This window comes from Oncorhynchus tshawytscha, linkage group LG02 (genome assembly GCF_018296145.1).
Source record: "Oncorhynchus tshawytscha isolate Ot180627B linkage group LG02, Otsh_v2.0, whole genome shotgun sequence".
Lineage (NCBI taxonomy): Eukaryota > Metazoa > Chordata > Actinopteri > Salmoniformes > Salmonidae > Oncorhynchus > Oncorhynchus tshawytscha.
Genome location: NC_056430.1, coordinates 41742040 through 41761586, shown reverse-complemented (window position 1 = coordinate 41761586; position 19547 = coordinate 41742040). Strand labels below are relative to the sequence as shown.

General features: G+C 43.7%; 1 protein-coding gene across 7 annotated transcripts in view; it reads left to right on the top strand.

The window, feature by feature from the left end:
• The window catches only part of LOC112214943 (SLIT-ROBO Rho GTPase-activating protein 3), a 68860-nt gene extending 51081 nt beyond the window's left edge, over window positions 1-17779 (top strand). Inside the window, exons 11-22 of one of the 7 annotated variants that reach the window (XM_042299062.1) lie at window positions 1650-1677; window positions 4405-4507; window positions 6805-6865; window positions 7191-7268; window positions 7768-7902; window positions 8075-8207; window positions 10468-10695; window positions 10938-11192; window positions 14116-14289; window positions 14558-14873; window positions 15839-16197; window positions 17208-17779. In XM_042299062.1, the coding sequence (XP_042154996.1) occupies window positions 1650-1677; window positions 4405-4507; window positions 6805-6865; window positions 7191-7268; window positions 7768-7902; window positions 8075-8207; window positions 10468-10695; window positions 10938-11192; window positions 14116-14289; window positions 14558-14873; window positions 15839-16197; window positions 17208-17292 (1955 nt within the window). In that variant the 3' untranslated portion in view covers window positions 17293-17779. Of the gene's footprint in view, window positions 1-1649; window positions 1678-4404; window positions 5462-6804; window positions 6866-7190; window positions 7269-7767; window positions 7903-8074; window positions 8208-10467; window positions 10696-10937; window positions 11193-14115; window positions 14290-14557; window positions 14874-15838 lie in introns of those variants that run through there. The other 6 variants (XM_042299052.1, XM_042299063.1, XM_042299056.1 and 3 more) reach the window with 6 other exon arrangements.
• The last annotated feature ends 1768 nt before the right edge of the window (window positions 17780-19547 follow it).

Here is a 19547-nt window from a genome sequence, read left to right as displayed (position 1 = left end):
TTCCCAAATGTAAGAGGACTCCTGTGGTATTTACATATTTGCAGAAATCCATTCAGGTGTATTTTGTGGCTTTTGGAGAATGCTTTCTATTGATCTAAAGTCCCACTGTTGCTACTGCCTGTAAACACAGTCCAGTTCAAAATGAATGATGGCAGGCCCATGCGGCAAATCGCTTATTTGCATATATGCCTACTGTAGCTCTGATTGGCTATGGCGCACCGGCTTTTATTTACTGCAGTGTCTCTATTAATTGTCCAAACGCATGGCTGCTTTCACACTGTTTATTGCTATAGAACTTTCACAAATGCCTTCCTCTTATTTAATTCCCAAACATTCTATGAATATATGAAAATGTGAAAATGACCATATGTAAGTACTCGCTTTATAAGATTTAATGTCGCTAAAACGCTGTCATTTCCACTTTATAGGAGGCTTGGGTGAAGTCAAAATGTCACAAATGTTCCAACTTCAATGAATTATTTCTCAATTATGCTTTAAGATACACATATCAAATATATGTCAACAATCCTTTCTCAGAAAGACCTTTCTATGAATTCAATTTCGTTAAAACATTATTTAAAAAAAATCCTGTTTCGTGAGGAATCACCCATGTCCTATGCTTTTTAAAATACAATTATACAAGAAGCTCATATGATACCCCATAAGCAGCCAAACCGCTGGCTCCAGTATTTCCAGGATTTAGTTGTTTGGTCAAATAGACAGACAGAAGACCGACAGAGTGCTTGTTGCTGGAAGCTGCTTTATTACACATGAGCCCTGAAATCAACAATACGAGTCCCCGATCACAGAGTGTTATCATGCTATGGGATATCATGTCATCTTGTATTCTTGTTACTTAACCTTGTTGCAAACCCCCCTGTTTCCTGGGATAACTAGATGAACAAAACCAGACTGTAAGTGATTCAGTAATTCAGCAAAAAATGTTTGATTTATGGAAATCTGTTCCCAAGTATTCCTATAAATAAATAAAAAGGAGATGTGATCATGTCAATGTAATCAATGTATGAATTTGTTCATTTGAAATACAATCTATTTTTGGGCTTAGTTGTGGTCAATTTGCGGTGTACAAATTATTAGTTATTTTCCAGCCCCCCGACCATTTGCTACGACAAAAATCGCCCCCCTGGCTAAATCTAGTTGCTTACCCCTGACATCATGTTATATTACTACTGCACAGTCACTTCAATATTGTATGCACAACCCCCCCCAAAAACACTGCCTTCCTCACACTTCCCTCCTCCCCGTTGCCCCTGGATACGCTAGCTTCCATTGACATTCTGCTCTGAGCTGGCAGGGTCCGCCCCCTCCGTCTCTCTCTCTATGGTTTCTAGGGCGACCACTGAATGGCCGCTGCCTGACTGGCTGTATGTGTGTCAGAGAGGCGGTCATGGCGCCCGCACTGTTGAGCCCGTCTGAATAGGTGCCCGTTTTCTCATCCCTCTGCCCAATCTGCCAGCTCTATAGACAACCAGGTCTGGCTCCAAATGCACTGTACCTTGCCATTAATACGTTGTTTTTTCTTTCTCTCAGAGACACATGCACGTAAGCGCGTGCAGACACACACTCATTTTCTCTCTCTCTCTTGCTCCCGCTCTTCTGCTCTCCCTTTATCCATTCCTTTCTTTTAGGAGAAAGGGCTGAATATGGAACAACAAGGTAAGAAAAGAGGTTCAAAAGAGGAGGAAGAAAAGCGTGTCAAACACTTCCTGTGTTCCTGGAAGTGGCAGAGATGACGTCATGTTAAAATGAAAAGCAGTTTGGTCCCGAGGCTCTCTGATAAGTCAGGGGTGGGATTCCAAATAGGGAGAGGGGATGTTTGTCTGGTGATTTAATTAATCAACTTCTGTGCAAACTCGAGTGTACAATGAAGCAGTCATGGGTAGATGAGCTGGCTGTAAGACCATCTGTCACCCATCAGTCACTACGGTGGTCATACGGAGCCTTGTTAAACACTACAATATAGCACAGGCATCTGGTAAACAGAGCACTGCTGTATATTAAGCGCAGACATGACTTAGTCTTACATCAGTGAGTTGAGATGTTTTGTACGGGTTTGTACTGCAACAAGAGGAGAAAGAATAGGACATGCAAAGCTATCCAGAGCTACAGTGCCTTGCGAAAGTATTCGGCCCCCTTGAACTTTGCGACCTTTTGCCACATTTCAGGCTTCAAACATAAAGATATAAAACTGTATTTTTTTGTGAAGAATCAACAACAAGTGGGACACAATCATGAAGTGGAACGACATTTATTGGATATTTCAAACTTTTTTAACAAATCAAAAACTGAAAAATTGGGCGTGCAAAATTATTCAGCCCCTTCAAGTTAATACTTTGTAGCGCCACCTTTTGCTGAGATTACAGCTGTAAGTTGCTTGGAGTATGTCTCTATCAGTTTTGCACATCGAGAGACTGACATTTTTTCCCATTCCTCCTTGCAAACCAGCTCGAGCTCAGTGAGGTTGGATGGAGAGCATTTGTGAACAGCAGTTTTCAGTTCTTTCCACAGATTCTCGATTGGATTCAGGTCTGGACTTTGACTTGGCCATTCTAACACCTGGATATGTTTATTTTTGAACCATTCCATTGTAGATTTTGCTTTATGTTTTGGATCATTGTCTTGTTGGAAGACAAATCTCCGTCCCAGTCTCAGGTCTTTTGCAGACTCCATCAGGTTTTCTGCCAGAATGGTCCTGTATTTGGCTCCATCCATCTTCCCATCAATTTTAACCATCTTCCCTGTCCCTGCTGAAGAAAAGCAGGCCCAAACCATGATGCTGCCACCACCATGTTTGACAGTGGGGATGGTGTGTTCAGGGTGATGAGCTGTGTTGCTTTTACGCCAAAAATAACAATTTGCATTGTTGCCAAAAAGTTCAATTTTGGTTTCATCTGACCAGAGCACCTTCTTCCACATGTTTGGTGTGTCTCCCAGGTGGCTTGTGGCAAACTTTAAACTACACTTTTTATAGATATCTTTAAGAAATGGCTTTCTTCTTGCCACTCTTCCATAAAGGCCAGATTTGTGCAATATACGACTGATTGTTGTCCTATGGACAGTCTCTCCCACCTCAGCTGTAGATCTCTGCAGTTCATCCAGAGTGATCATGGGCCTCTTGGCTGCATCTCTGATCAGTCTTCTCCTTGTATGAGCTGAAAGTTTAGAGGGACGGCCAGGTCTTGGTAGATTTGCAGTGGTCTTATACTCCTTCCATTTCAATATTATCGCTTGCACAGTGCTCCTTGGGATGTTTAAAGCTTGGGAAATCTTTTTGTATCCAAATCCGGCTTTAAACTTCTTCACAACAGTATCTCGGACCTGCCTGGTGTGTTCCTTGTTCTTCATGAGGCTCTCTGCGCTTTTAACGGACCTCTGAGACTATCACAGTGCAGGTGCATTTATACGGAGACTTGATTACACACAGGTGGATTGTATTTATCATCATTAGTCATTTAGGTCAACATTGGATCATTCAGAGATCCTCACTGAACTTCTGGAGAGAGTTTGCTGCACTGAAAGTAAAGGGGCTGAATAATTTTGCACGCCCAATTTTTCAGTTTTTGATTGGTTAAAAAAGTTTGAAATATCCAATAAATGTCGTTCCACTTCATGATTGTGTCCCACTTGTTGTTGATTCTTCACAAAAAAATACAGTTTTATATCTTTATGTTTGAAGCCTGAAATGTGGCAAAAGGTCGCAAAGTTCAAGGGGCCCGAATACTTTCGCAAGGCACTGTATGCATGTATGTATGTATGCATGCATACATACATACACTGATTGTACAAAACATTAGGAACATCTGCTCTTTCCATTACATTGACTGACCAGGTGAAAGCTATGATCTCTTATTGATTCCTACTGTTAAATCCACTTCAATCAGTGTAGATGAAGGGAACGAGACAGGTTAAAGAGACAATTGAGACATGGATTATGTACTGTATATGTACCATTCAGAGGGTGAAAGGGCAAGACAAAATATTTAAGTGTCTTTGCACAAGGTATAGTAGTAGGTGCCAGGTGCACCGGTTTGAGTGTGTGAAGAACTGCAACGTTGCTGGGTTTTCACACTCAACAGTTTTCCATGTGGATCAAGAATGGGAAGCATTCGATTCAACATGGGCCAGTATCCCTGTGGAATGCTTTCGACACATTGTAGAGTCCTTTCCCCGACGATTTGAGGCTGTTCTGAGGGCAATGGGGGGTCCATCTCAATATTAGGAAAATGTTCCTAATGTTTTGTACACTCAGTGCATATAGTGGCTCTATATATGGCACATTGTACCACTGAATATACAGTGTAAAATACATGTTTCAGTCCTTATTGTTTATCGTAGTTTTGTGTATCTGCCCCCCCCCCTCTCCTTAACCTCCTTCACCATCAGGCCCCCCACTCTTCCCCCTAAACCCGGGAGAATGCGGAAGCCTAGACCTCACTCCATTTTTAATCATAAACTCTTTAATGGCAATATGGAGGCCTTCATCAAGGTACTGACTGCCACTTATTTGGCCCCCATGTGGTCTCTCTATGTAAGCTGTCTTTACTAACAGTTCTGGGGGTTCTACCTCCCTGTCCTGTCTTTGACTGCTTTTCTGTCTCACTTCAGCTCAGCTCACTGACTTGCCCTTCCTTCATAGCCCTGTGCTGGGCACAACCGCTGTCTAAATAAATTGACTCAATGCCGAGACCCCTCAGACTGGACAGTCCATTGGCTTGACAGTTGGGAAAGGTAGTGTTTGTCTCTCTGGTCTGGAGAAGAGTACTCAATTCTACAAATCTTGGCTTTTGAGGTTGTTTAAGTACAGAACGTAGACAGACTCTGGTCATATAAGGTTTGGTTTTGACGTTCTTGCCCATATTTTAGCACTTGAACCCTGGCCTCGAGATGTTAAACACATTTTGGCGACGGGCCATTTGGCCCAGCACTAAGCATGTCAGGCTGAAAATAAACACACAAGGTCATATATCCTCTGTGTAAGCCAGGATCCAACACTAGCACACTGACAGAAAGAGTGTATACGCCACAGCAGTGGAGGCCCGTGGGGCTGTTAGTGTCAGACTGTCATGGTTCTATGGCCTTGCCTCCTAGCGTCTCCTCATAATCAATCGAATTGCCCCAGTCAACCTTGTTGTAAAAACTGAGCCACAGTCCCAGCGTCCTACAACCCCCCTATTCTCCACCATAGCCACCCACCCTCATCCCACGTGGCCTCCCCAAGCTTGGGTCTCCCCCGTCCTCTACCTCGCCCCATCTCCACAGCACTCGGGCTTTTCTCTCAAGCTTGAACTCTGACCTCTCTCTGGATGCACTTTTCCCCTGTGCTTCTCTAACCTTGTTGTGGTTCTTCTTGCCTCTCTTCCTCTCTGTTCTGTTCATCCTGCTGCTGCCACTGTTTTCTGCCTGCTCCAGGGGAAGACGGAATGCCCGCGCCCGCAGCCAGGTATTCTGACGTTCATGAGTAGCCTGGTCCCAGATCTGTTTGTGCTGTCTGCCAATGCCGATATGAGTTGGCAAGACGGCATCAACAGATCTAAGAATCAGGCTAGGGGTAAATGGGTTTGGGTTTAATGTGTAAACTAACTAACCAACATCTCTCTGCCTGCCTGGTAACTCTGTCCTTTGTCATCTGATAACCAATGAATGATGTTCAGTCACTCGTGAAAGTCTACACACACAACTTGTACAGTCTTCACATTTTTCTGCCTTAAAATTAAATCTAAAAAGGAGAGGTTTTATTAATTAGGAAAATGTTCTAGAATTTTCTTTCACTTAGAGCATGTGGAGTAGGTTGTGTAGAGCTGTAGAAAAGAACATCTAATTTAATTCCTTTTTCGATTGAAATTTAAGGCAGCAAAATTTGAAGACTGCAAGGGGTGTGTAGACTTTCACTAGGCACTTAATATGTATGTATATGACTATAGTGGTAACCTTGTGAGGAAACGGGGGGTATGGGAAGGACACCACAATCTCCTATTGCCTCTGCAGACCATATATGAATGTTCAGTCAGTTGAAAGTCTTTCAGCTAATATTTAAATTATGTAAATTACCTTATGTAATGGTTATATGATAATGTACTCATCCCTGGTAATTGTTCATGCAGTTAATGAACTCATTTTACACATAATTAAACAGAACACATAGTCGTATTATATGATAGACTATCGATTTTTTATTCAGTTGATGTACTTATATTTGTCATGATTACACACAGTGTACAAAACATTAAGAACACCTGCTCTTTCCATTACAGACTGACCAGGTAAAGGCTATGATCCCATATTGATGTCACTTGTTAAATCCACTTCGATCAGTCTAGATGAAGCGGAGGAGAAAGGTTAAAGAAGGATTTTTAAAGCCTTGAGACAATTGAGACCTGGATTGTGTATGTGTGATATTTGAGGGTGAATGGGCAAGACAAAAAATGTAAGTCCCTTTGAATGGGGTATGGTAGTACATGCCAGGCGCACAGGTTTGTGTCAAGAACTGCATCGCTGCTGGGTTTTTCACGCTCAACAGTTTCCCGTGTCCAGCCAACTTGACACAACGCACCCCTACCCCTGTCCTGACGAACTGAGGCTGTTCTGAGGGCAAAATGGGGGGGGTTCCAACTCAATACAAGGAAGGTGTTCTTAATGTTTTGTATGCTCATTGTACATTAGTCATTGTCTGTGCACAGTCAGATAATGAATGTATTAATGTGCTGTGTTCACACTCAACCTGTGGAGAGTCACCTTAGAGAGTCACCTTACCTCTCTCTACACCCCTGTATGCCTCTCTGTTAGGACTCAGGGCAGGCCATACCAGTGGTGGTTGAGAGCTGTGTACGCTACATCAATCTATATGGTAAGAGGAAAACAGTAATGAATTGATAGATACTGTATGTAGTCCATAGATTTGAATATACTACAGTAAACGCTCCATTTTGGATCTCTGTGATGTAGTTTCTCATCTTGGAATTTTGAATATGGAAACTAGCATGTAGTGGACAGACTGATTATGTTACTAATGGTTGTTTAGGCTATGGACATATTACACTTTTTTGGTGAATATAAATGTTTCCGTTTAGTTGTGTGTTTGTGTGCGTCTCTGTCTTTGTGTCTCTGTCTGTGTCTGTGTTGCCAGATTTGTTTCCATCTAAGTGCTGACTTGGGTTTCTCTGCTCCAACAGGCCTTCAGCAGCAGGGCATATTCAGGATTCCCGGCTCACAGGTCGAAGTCAACGATATAAAAAATTCATTTGAGAGAGGTCGGTCCGAGCGAGGCCCCATATCCTGCTTGATCGTTTTTTATTGCGTTTAGTCTGCCTCGGAATGCCACAGCCCCTCCCTCTAGGACCGTAAAGTGCAGATGGATACATAGACAGCACATATGTCATGCATGACACTGTAACGGACATGAAAAGCTAGTTTAGATGTATAGCAGCGGTAGCTACCACATTCTGAACAGAAATGCTAGTTGGGTGAAAATACTGTACTGACAAATATACAAATGTATCTAGCTAGCTAATGTGTGTCGTGGACTATCTAATATCTATCTATAGAGAAAGCCGAGACATTTTCCTAAGACTAGTTAATGAGGTGTTATACAAGCATTTCTTTAACAAAACATTCGGTTTACTAAGCAGAGATTAACTTTTTCACACAAGCATGACTTGGGTTATATAGATGAAAAAAAGTCACAGTTGAATATCCAGCAAGCTTACAGTGGTGTGACTGGATGGCTGACAGCTTGTGTGATGCCTCTAGGTGAGGACCCATTGGTGGATGATCAGAGTGACCATGACATCATGGCCGTGGCAGGGGTTCTGAAGCTGTACTTCAGGGGGTTGGAGACCCCACTGTTCCCCAAAGAACGCTTCCTCGACCTCATGTCTACCATCAGTAAGTATTACCATTGTACTGCTGATGTACAATGACCTCATAGCAACCATCAGTAAGGACTGGACTAGTGTACTCCACTGGGGCGGATGCGGGATTTAGATAAATGTTTTAAAAAGTATTATTAATAATTGTTTGGATTGATATAGTAAATATGTTTACTATAGTAAAGTAGATATGCCCCTCTCCCGGTCTTTCTCAGAACTAGACTCTGGTGCAGAGAGAGCTCATCACCTTCAGCAGATCGTTGTAACTCTTTCTCGCCCCGTCATCATCGTCATGAGATACCTGTTTGCATTCCTCAACCAGTAAGTCCATATATCAGTTGCTAAGTCTATATATCAACCAGTAAGTTACAACGGTGATGGAGCCAGGAGAGGATGGCTGCCGTTTTATTGGCTCTTGACCAACCGTGCTATTTTGTTAGTTTTTTCACATTGTTTGTAACTTATTTTCTACATAATGTTGCTGCTACCATCTCTTATGACCGAAAAGAGCTTCTAGACATTAGAACAGCGATACGCTTCTCGAATTGGATACATCATTTTTCTTTAATGATTCAGACGAGAAGGATATACTCCAAACACTCGAACAGGCCCTCATCCTGGAAAAAGAGACAGAGATTTTGCAGAAAGAGATCGGGATGCCTTGTGAGGATCAGGCGACGAGTGGCTAATCTGCCTTTGCCATCCGTACTGTTAGCCAACGTTCAATTGCTGAAAAATGAATGGGACGAACTGAAAGCATGTATATCCTACCAACGGGACATTAAAAACTGTACTATCTTATGTTTCACGAGTCGTGGCTGAATGACAACATTAATAACATACAGCTGGCGGGTTATACACTATATCGGCAGGATAGAACAGCAGCCTCTGGTAAGACACGGGGCGGCAGCCTATGTATATTTGTAAACAACAACTGGTCCACGATATCTAAGGAAGTCTCGAGGATTTGCTCGCCTGATGTGACACAAGCCTACCAGTCGAGCTAAATTACTTCTATGCTCGCTTCGAGACAAGTAACACTGAAACATGCATGAGAGCGTCAGCTGTTCCAGACGACTGTGTGATCACGTTCTCCGCAGTCGATGTGAGTAAGACCTTTAAACAGGTCAACATTCACAAGGCTGCAGGGCCAGACGGATTACCAGGAAGTGTACTCCGAGCATTCGCTGACCAACTGGCAAGTGTCTTCACTGACATTTTCAACGTCTCCCTGTCCGAGTCTGTAATACCAACATGTTTCAAGCAGACCACCATAGTCCCTGTGCCCAAGAACACTAAGGTAACCTGCCTAAATTACTACTGACCTGTAGCACTCGCGTCTGTAGCCATGAAGTGCTTTGAAAGGCTGGTCAATGCTCAGATCAACACCATTGTCCCAGAAACCCTAGACCCACTCCAATTTGCATACCGCCCCAACAGATCCACAGATGATGCAATCTCTATTGCACTCCACACTGCCCTTTCACACCTGGGCAAAAGGAGCACCTATGTGAGAATGCTATTCATTGACTACACCTCAGCGCTCAACACCATAGTGTCCACAAAGCTCATCACTAAGCTAAGGACCCTGGGACTAAACACCTCCCTCTGCAACTGGATCCTGGGCTTCCTGACGGGGCCGCCCTCCAGGTGGTAAGGGTAGGTAACAACACATCTGCCATGCTGATCCTCAACACAGGAGCCCCTCAGGAGACTGAAAAGATTTGGCATGGGTCCTCAGATCCTCAAATGGTTTTGCAGCTGCACCATCGAGAGCATCCGGACAGGTTGCATCACTGACTGGTATGGCAACAGCTCAGCCTCCAACTGCGAGGCACTACGGAGGGTAGTGCGTATGGCCCAGTACATCACGGGGGTCAAGCTTCCTGTCATCCAGGACCTCTTACCGCACGGCAAGTGGTACCGGAGCGCCAAGTCTAGGTCCAAGAGGCTTCTAAACCGCTTCTACTCCCAAGCCATAAGACCCCTGAACATCTACTCAAATGGCTTCCCAGACTATTTGCATTGCCCCCCCTCTACACTGCTGCTATTATCTATGCATAGTCACTTTAAAAACTCTACCTACATGTACGTATTACCTCGACAGCGGTGCACATTGACTCTCTGTACCCCCTGTATATAGCCCCACTATTGTTATTTTACTGCTGCTCTTTAATTATTTGTTATTTTTATCTCTTACTTTTTTGGGGGGTATTTTCTTGAAACTACATTGTTGGTTAAGGGCTTGTAAGTAAGCATTTTACTGTAAGGTGTAACCTGTTGTATTTGGCGGACGTGACAAATAACATGTGATTTGATCACCATAATAATGTTATATGTTTTATGGAGAAATCCAATAGGAAAGATGGTGTTCAGAGGTGGCTCATTCAGGGAGAAAGAGGAGGGCAGTCCTCCTCATTAAATGAGGAAAAATGAAGATAAACCGTATAAAAAAGAAAAAATGTTCAGTCAAAGTGTTGTCATTATAAAAACATGTGTTTATGAACAAACCCAATAAATATACCCATACTGTATGATGGATAATTGTTTTGTTTGTTAAATCCCCATTGTTTCTCTACAGTCTATCCCAATACAGTGATGAGAACATGATGGATCCCTATAACCTGGCTACCTGCTTCGGCCCGACTCTGATGCCCATACCTGATGACCATGATCCTGTGGCCTGCCAGACGCACGTTAATGAGGTCATCAAGACCATCATCATCCACAACGAGGTCATCTTCCCGAGTCACCGTGAGCTGGACGGACCAGTCTATGAGAAGTGCATGGCTGGAGGAGAGGAGTACTGGTTAGTGATGTCATATTATTATGCGCCTTGGTTCTGATTGGATGGGAGAGAGGATGGAGAATAAGCAATGGAGAAAAGGACGTAAGTTCACTGGATCCAGTTCTGCATTTCAAAAGACTTGACCGTCTTGTTGTTGTAGTTTAGCCCAAAGCACAACACTGTGTCGTTCTTTATTATTATTATCCAAATCTATTAATCAATGTATGCATTTTTTTTCTCTATCTCTCTCCCACACCATTCAGTGACAGTCCCCATAGTGAGCCAGGTGCCATTGATGAAGTGGACAATGGTACAGGACCTCCCACCAGTGATGACGAACTGGAGCAAATCGAGGCCATTGCTAAGTTTGACTACGTGGGGCGTACTCCCAGAGAGCTTTCCTTTAAGAAGGGGGCATCCCTGCTGTTGTACCTGAGAGCCTCTGATGACTGGTGGGAGGGACGACACAACGGAGTGGATGGACTCATCCCACATCAGTACATCGTGGTGCAGGACATGTAAGTACAGAATGAGCACTTCATATGTCACATTTCTATTTAAGTGCTCGAATGCTACCAACTACTCAAATGCTACACGCTTTTGTTTAGGATAAAAACATATATTGTAATTCTGAGTCGACCAGAGACAGACTCTGCACCAGGACACTGTGGTCCTCCAGGTTATGTGAGTCCATGTGCACTGTCCCATCCACCAGCTGTATTTGGTCAATAACAGTTAACAGATGAACTGTGCCCAAAGGGCATTAGTCTGTTACTGTCGGAGTCGGGATATACTGTCTGAGTTGGTCCAGCCATCTGGATTCTCAGTTCATTGCGCCAACAGGAATAAACATCTCTCCGGGAAGAAGAAGGGCGGGGGTGTATGTTTCATGATGAATGACTCATGGTGTAATTGTGATAACATACAGGAACTCAAGTCCTTTTGTTCACCCGACCTAGAATACCTCACAATCAAATGCCGACTGTATTATCTCTCAAGAGAATTCTCTTCGATTATAGTCACAGCCTTGTATATCCCCCCTCAAGCCGATACCACGACTGCCCCTCAAAGAACGTCACTGGACTTCATGCAAACTGGAAACCATGTATCCCGAGGCTGCATTTAGTGATTTTAACAAAGCAAATTTGAAGAAAAGGCTGCCTAAATTCTATCAGCATATCGACTGTAGTACTCACGCTGCTAAAACACTAGAGCACTCTTACTCCAACTTCCGGGATGCATACAAGGCACTCCCCTGCCCTCCTTTTGGCAAATCTGACCACGACTCCATTTTGCTCCTCCCTTTCTATAAGCAGAAACTCAAACGGGAAGTACCCGTGCTAAGAACTATTCAACGCTGGTCCGACCAATCGGAATCCACGCTTCAAGATTGTTTTGATCATGCAGACTGGGATATGTTCCGGGTAGCTTCCGAGAATAATATTGACAAATATACCAAAACGGTAACTGATTTTATCAGGGAGTGTATAGGAGATGTTGTGCCCACTGTGACTATCAAAACCTACCCTAAACAGAAACCTTGGATAGATGGCAGCATTGGCGCAAAACTGAAAGCGTGAACCACCGCATTTAAACATGGCAAGGTGACTGGGAATATGGCAGAATACAAACAGAGTAGTCATACCCTCTGCAAGGCAACCAAACAGGCAAAACGTCAGTATAGAGACAAAGTAGAGTCGCAATTCAACGGCTCAGACACGAGATGTATGTGGCAGGGTCTACAGACAATCACGGACTACAAAAGGAAAACCAGTCACGTCGCAGACACCGACGTTTTGCTTCTGGATAAGCTAACACGTTCTTCGCTCGCTTTGAGGATAACATAGTGCCGTTGACGCGGCCTGCTACCAAGGACGGTTGGCTCTCCTTCTCCGTGGCTGATGTGAATAAGATATTTAAACGTGTTAACCCCCGCAAGGCTGCCGGGCCAGACGGCATCCCTAGCCACGTCCTCAGAGCATGCGCTGATCAGCTGGCTGGTGTGTTTACGAACATATTCAATCTCTCCCTATCCCAGTCTGCTGTCCCCACATGCTTCAAGAGGGCCACCATTGTTCCTGTACCCAAAAAAGCGAATGTAACTGAACTAAATGACTATCGCCCCGTAGAACTCACCTCTGTCATAATGAAGTGCTTTGAGAGACTGCGAATTTGACAGAGGTAATAAACTGCCCATTGATCAGCACAGCAATTGAGAAAACCACCATGTTTGCAAAACAAGATGTCAATATTACGCAGATAAGATAACGGTTATCAGAAATCAGGCGGACAGGCTCTATAGACCTCTAGGTATGACGGACCGTGTCCAACACACCACCACCTGGTGTTATGTTGGGCACCTACTGACCCCCCAAAAGATTATACGAAATACTTTTTTTTTTCTCAACGACATGTATTACTAAATAAAAAGGTTTTAAGAAAATACAGGCAGGCACTACATTACTACAAGACTTAACAGCTCGCTTAATCTGGCATGATGGTCTTTTAAGTATAAAAGAAAAGCTTGTTTTCAAATAATTTAAAAAGTTTAAAAAGCTAGTGGAATGGGATTAGTGTGTGGAGTGTGAAGAATCCAATACGTTAACTTGCATGTGGTACCAATCACATTATTGTGCGAGCACCTCCTCGTAGAGTATGATTTAGGCTGTTTGAGAAGGTTTGAATCCTAAGCAACCTGCAGACACATTGTTTGAAGTAGAGTAGACCATACTGTAACATGTCAAAAATATCTGCTGGAAATCCTTGGTAGAGCATGGGTGGAGTAGGCATTGTGGTGCTCGTGAATTTTCTTTTTTTTCGGCTTCAGACCAATTCCTACCTCTCACTTAAAACAGTTTTTTGTAATTATAATAAGTATAAGAGCCTCTCCTCATTCTCCGGAGGCAACACCTACTCATGACAAAGATGGAACGTTAAGGTCACTGTATAACTGGTCATTTATCCTTCCAGAACTCTGCCCGACAGCCAATCACCATCCATCACTGTGAGACGGCATAATTACACCCTAATTAGGGAGAAGAAACATGATGTATCCCAAATGGCAACCTATTGCCTTTTTAGTGCACTACTTATGTTCCAAGCCCTGGTCAAAAGTAGTGCACTATAAAAAGAATAGGGTGCCATTTGAGATGCATACACACTCATCTCCAGCTGATCCTCAGGCCTATCGATTCACGTCACAAGGGGGGGGGCCCAGGGTAACCAGGGAATGGGTGTTGTGCTTGTTAATGATGCCTTGAAGTCATCTGGCAGCAGATGACATTGACATTTCATTATGAGTTAGATTATGATTCTGAAGGACCTTTTATTGTGTTTGTTGAGATGTTAGTTGAGGATAGTCTTTGGTATAAGGGTGTCCAGCAAAGTCCTGATCATTTGAATAAACCCTGTGTCCTCCTCTCTGTCTCTCCTTTACCTCAGGGACGATGCATTCTCAGACAGTCTGAGTGGGAAGCCTGAGAGTGAAGCCAGTAGTGGACCCCACCAGGAGGACAGAGACAGGACCTCATCCAGGAACCAAGACCATGACCGCAGCTCCCCCTGCGAACACACACAGCATACCCCTGATCTCCGCTATGGAGCTGCTTTGGGAAGGTAGCTACACATTAAATTTGACTTGGTTGATTCATGCTCACCGTTCACAGAATCTGAAGAAATGCAGATTTAATAGAGGTTTTCTTGACACATGCAGGATTAAATGTTTTCCCTCCATGAGGAGTCTATATAATAATGGTTCATTTAGTGCAGTTTTATTGAATGAACTATATTTTATATCTGCACCATGCCTAAACTCTGTCTAGTCCTGTCGTTGCTATGATGCTGTCCTGACAGTCTGTCTGCTCTGTGTGTTGTGGCTCAACAGGGTGAGGGTTCGTTCAGATGGTGCTGCTATCCCTCACCGCAGGAGCACAGCCGACACCCACAGCCCCACCAGAGGTATGGACATGCCCCCTAGGGTCATACCTCGCCCCTGCAGCCCTCACAAGATATCCTTCAGCAGGGGCCGCATGGACAGTCCAGAGAAGCACCATCTCAGCACGTTTGGCAGCGCTGGAAGTATCAACCACCCGGACAGGAAGTGCTTCCCCGATGGCTCCGTCCTCAGACCATCCACCGGCTCCACCCGCCATGGTAGCCTTGGTGACCACAAATCACTGGAGGCTGAGGCCCTGGCAGAGGTGAGAGTCTATAAAGTAAAGCAATAAAGAACTCACAACAGCCAAAAGGTGAGGTGCTGACTAACGGATGATAAACTAACCTATTGAAGAAAGAATGTTGCTCCTTGCTTGTGGATTTATTTAACCAACGTTTTGGCTAAAGGGCCTTTTTCAGGGTATGCAGAAGTGAGACTCTAATCACTGCAATAAAGACTTGACAATTTAACAAATATAACGGGGGCTAGCTAAAAGCAACTGATTCAGTGGGTGAAGTCAGGCAAGACCAAACAGCCCTTTATTATTCATAATACATAGCGGCTGTTCTTTTCATTTGACCTATTTCCTGCCAAGGCTGCCAGGTTTAGAGTTATTCAGTGGAAAGCTAATGAGGATATTCTCCTGTCTGTGGTCCAGAGACAGAGAGAGGCATACAGACTCTTAGGGAGAGCGAGACAGACAGACAGGCAGGCAGACAGAGAGAGAGAGAGATGTATTCTAGAATGTGTCCAGTACATTCTATGGATCCTAGGGAGGACACAGAAGAACAAAGTCAAAGGCAGCAGCGGGAAGGATATCTGAGAGAGAGGCTCATTCTTTGACCCGTGTTTCTCATTTCCTAATTACTGTTCAGTCTGTTAGCTGCTGCTATCTCCACATTTAAATATGGCTCCCTTTGTGTGCTTCATTAGAGAGAGAATATTGGAACCGTTTGTGAGGTGTTAATTTGTCCATTTATCCCTGCTTTCAATAAGAAAACCGTTTAGTTTTTATTCTGAAGAGTTGGTACATCAGTGTTTTGTTTGAGAATTAACAATACGTCAGCAGATGTCTGAATGGGCCATTCTTTTTTGTAATTTTTTTTAATGGTGTCTAATACACTGTGTAGGAGAGTATCGTCATCATTGACTACGATGGACAGCCAAGATGTTGCAGGATATAAGACACAGGATTAATATCAGTATTTAGTGAAACTGTGTGTGTTACAGGACATAGAAAAGACCATGAACACCGCCCTGCATGAGCTACGTGAGCTGGAGCGTCAGAACGTGGCCAAGCACGCTCCCGATGTGGTCCTGGACACGTTGGAGCCCCTGAAGCAGCAGCAACCCTCCTCCTCCGGGTCCAGACCACCCTCTGAGCCCCCCGGCAGCCCCCTCCACACTAACACCATGGCCATCCGGGACCCTGACGCTGCCCTACGCCGTAGCAGCTGTTCCTCGTCCTCCGAGACCATGAGCACCTTCAAACCGACTGCACGGAGGCCCATCGCCCCCCTGAGGCCTCCGCCGATCAGACCACTCCGGCCTGCCCCCATCCACCCGGGACATGGACAGGGGCAGCACAGGTCCAGTAGTTCCAGCTCCTCAGGCATGGGTAGTCCAGCCTCTATCACCCCCACAGACAGGGTGTTCCCCAAGGCACCATCCCCTTCCCCCTCCACTTCCTCTTCGTCCTCAGACAAACAGGGTAACATGTAGCCTGGCTGAGCAGGCTGCAGCAGTCCCAGACAGAGCCCAGGAACTGTAGTATGGAACTGACTGAGCAGGCTGCAGCATAGCCCAATATAGGACACTGTGCATCCACGCATGGCTGTCCTAGAAGGCTAAAATGCAGAGCCTGGAAAATAACTGGCTAAATGTTTTAGGGGGGTTCGTGTTTCTGAAAATCCTGCTACTGAAGGCATATCTATATTCTGTAACTCCTTGTTCGTCCATACTGATAGTATCATGTGTGGATATCTGTAAAACAAATTGAAAAAATGTACGGTCGGAGACTTAACTTTTCTCCAAATCGGCAGCGTCTTCTTCATTTCCGCTGGCTGTGACAAAAGAAACACATTGAGGCCTTGTCTCTGTGGGAACAATATCGACCACTAACTAGTAGGAGGTTGGATTCAACATGTAGGATGAGGGCTGATTTTAATTGATTTATTGACAGCTGAACATCCACCAGTATTGACTGTGTGCTTGTCGGTGGAGATTATGAATCACTCAACAGAAACATGAACCCTACTTTGATAATCATTATAAATGATGTTTCTACTCTCCCCATGTGGCACATAACTGCCACAGAACAAACCTGATCAAAGGGATGCACTGGATAACTCTTTGTTTACTGTTCTAGCCATAGAGAGATAACTGGTTTGTTTTTCAGAATAACAAACCCTCTCAAATGGAAGCTTGGTGTTTGTGAGCTGGGAGTCTGAGACTAGCATTTATTACTCTGCAGATAGGAATACTTATTACAATCTTTCTTTCTCCCTTTCTCCCTCTTTTTCTCTCTCTCTCTCTTGGTCTCTCTTTCTCCCTCTCTTTTTCTCTCACCGTCTCTGTCTCTCTCTCTCTCTCTCTCCAGTTTGAGATTAGCGGTGGTACCTCAAGAAAAGAGCAAACACCTTGTCATGACCAGACCCAGTCTACTAAAGAGAATAATGCACTGATTTGATTTGGTCATTCTTTGTGAGCCTGAACTGGTTGATCCTGCATACTGTATGTACAGTATATTGATACAGTTATGTGTATGAAGACAAAAGAGCATCAGTGTATGTAACAAGGTTAGTTGTGCTGTTACATGTGGACCGGATCTCTTACTTGGTGAAGTAGATTGCACACTTACCACTGTTTTTCTTGTAGGCCTACTTTGGACTTGTACAGTATATAGATGGACTTGCTTGCTTGGTGGTACGTGTTCCTGTATGTATTATATGAGGGATCATTAATCAGCAAAACACATGTTAAAAGTGTTATAGATACATTTCAAATGGAAAATAATATGCATAAAGTTGAAAACTACCTGTATGTATGAATAACATGGTATGATAGACACAGGATATATATAATCATTATATAGTAAGTAGATTTTGTAACTCTTAACCTTGCACAGGCATTAACAGAACAAGAAAATAAATGAGGAATCTGTATCTGAAATGGTCTTTTGGTACTCTTTTGTTGAAATTATACCACACTGACCCTTGGTGGTGAAAAGTTGCAAATACACATGTTTTACAATACAGCAGAGTCAGATTCGTAATTTGGTTTGTTGTGCCACTTAGTGGTGAAGATAGAAACAACACTTCCACTTTTGTGTGGGCAAAGATTATCTGGTGTATTGACAAAATATTCAACTGACTGCAATACAATAGAAATACATGCCTTCAACGATAGAAGGCAGGTGAGATCAGGTGGAAACATTTGAGCCAATGAGAAGGCTGATAAGTGTGTGAACAACAGGCACAACTAAGTTGTTTTTCTCAAAGTTGACAGAATGCAAAGTGCATCCACTTATCAGTACATTTAGTATGTATTTGGGTCCTGGGGGTCCACACAAAACATTAAAAGACAACAACAGCTCAAGGACAGAACTACATACATTTAAAAAATGGCACACAGCCTACAGTGCATTCGGAAAGTTTAAAAGAAAAATGTAACTAGGCAAGTCAGTTAAGAACAAATTCTTATTTACAATGACGGCCTACCGGGGAACAGTGAGTTAGTTGCCTTGTTCAGGGGAAGAACGACAGCGCCTTCTGTTCAAACCATAATAAAAACATAAAACACGTAGTTACGTTCTAGCTGCTGGTCCAGTTCTGACATTATGTGTAGGCCTAGCTGAGGCGACCCCGAATCCCAAGTTTCGGCTCAATAGGTCAGGAGCCCGAGTTATCGGACAGAAACATTAGGATCCGTCTCTATGGGCCAAGGCGGTTTCAATGCACCTAGTCTTGCGACACTGGGACATTTCTAAATGTCGTCATTTTCGTAATGTCAAAATGCATTTAAGTTATTGCAAATGTCTGAGAACCTTCTAGAGCCACATAACTCACTGTGCACTATCGACTTGAGCTCTAAACAGGTTTCTAAAGTTTCAGAGCCCTAGGTCTAACAGTTCTTTGATAGTTCGAAGAAAGGTAACTATTGCAGGCTCTGTCTGTCTCTAAGCCCCACACTGTGTCTTTCTATTCTTGCTGTGTAAGTGTGTGAGTTTTTCTTGGAAATCTGATGGGATGAATGACTGATTTACAGTTCATGAGGGTTGTCTAATCACACATGAAGTTTTGGGAAGATCTGACTTTTTTTAACCCTTCGAAACAGACCATTTTACCCCAATTATAGCACTTCCGGTTGGCACAGGAAGCTAAAAGTAAACATATCCTCATTGTAGTAGGCTTTTACAGAATCCTGAGTTTTAAGTCTGTACGTTAAGAACTGACTGATTTACAAAGGGTTGAATGCACTATTTCTATCAAACTGCAGGTTGGGTATGGCAAAACACTTTTAGGGTGTTTTCACACCTGTGCTTCTACCGTGCTTCTACACCTGCATTGCTTGCTGTTTGGGGTTTTAGGCTGGGTTTCTGAACAGCACTTTGAGATATCAGCTGATGTACGAAGGGCTATATAAATAAATTTGATTTGATTTGATTTTCAACCACTTCCGGTTGCTTCAGGAAGCTTAGAATCGACACAGGTAGACCTCATAGTGGCTTGATGGATTGTCATCAAAGACAGGTTCATAAGACATTCATAACCCACATAGGCTTCAGGTTGAATTTAGGGGAGCAGGCAATGTATTTCTATGGGGAGAGAAGTCATTGTAAACTGTGAGATGAAAATAAAAACTGTTTTCACTGTTAAGGGTCAAGGCCACATGGTCAAGGTTAGGCTTGCACAGATTGGGAGGACCTCAGGAATGTTCC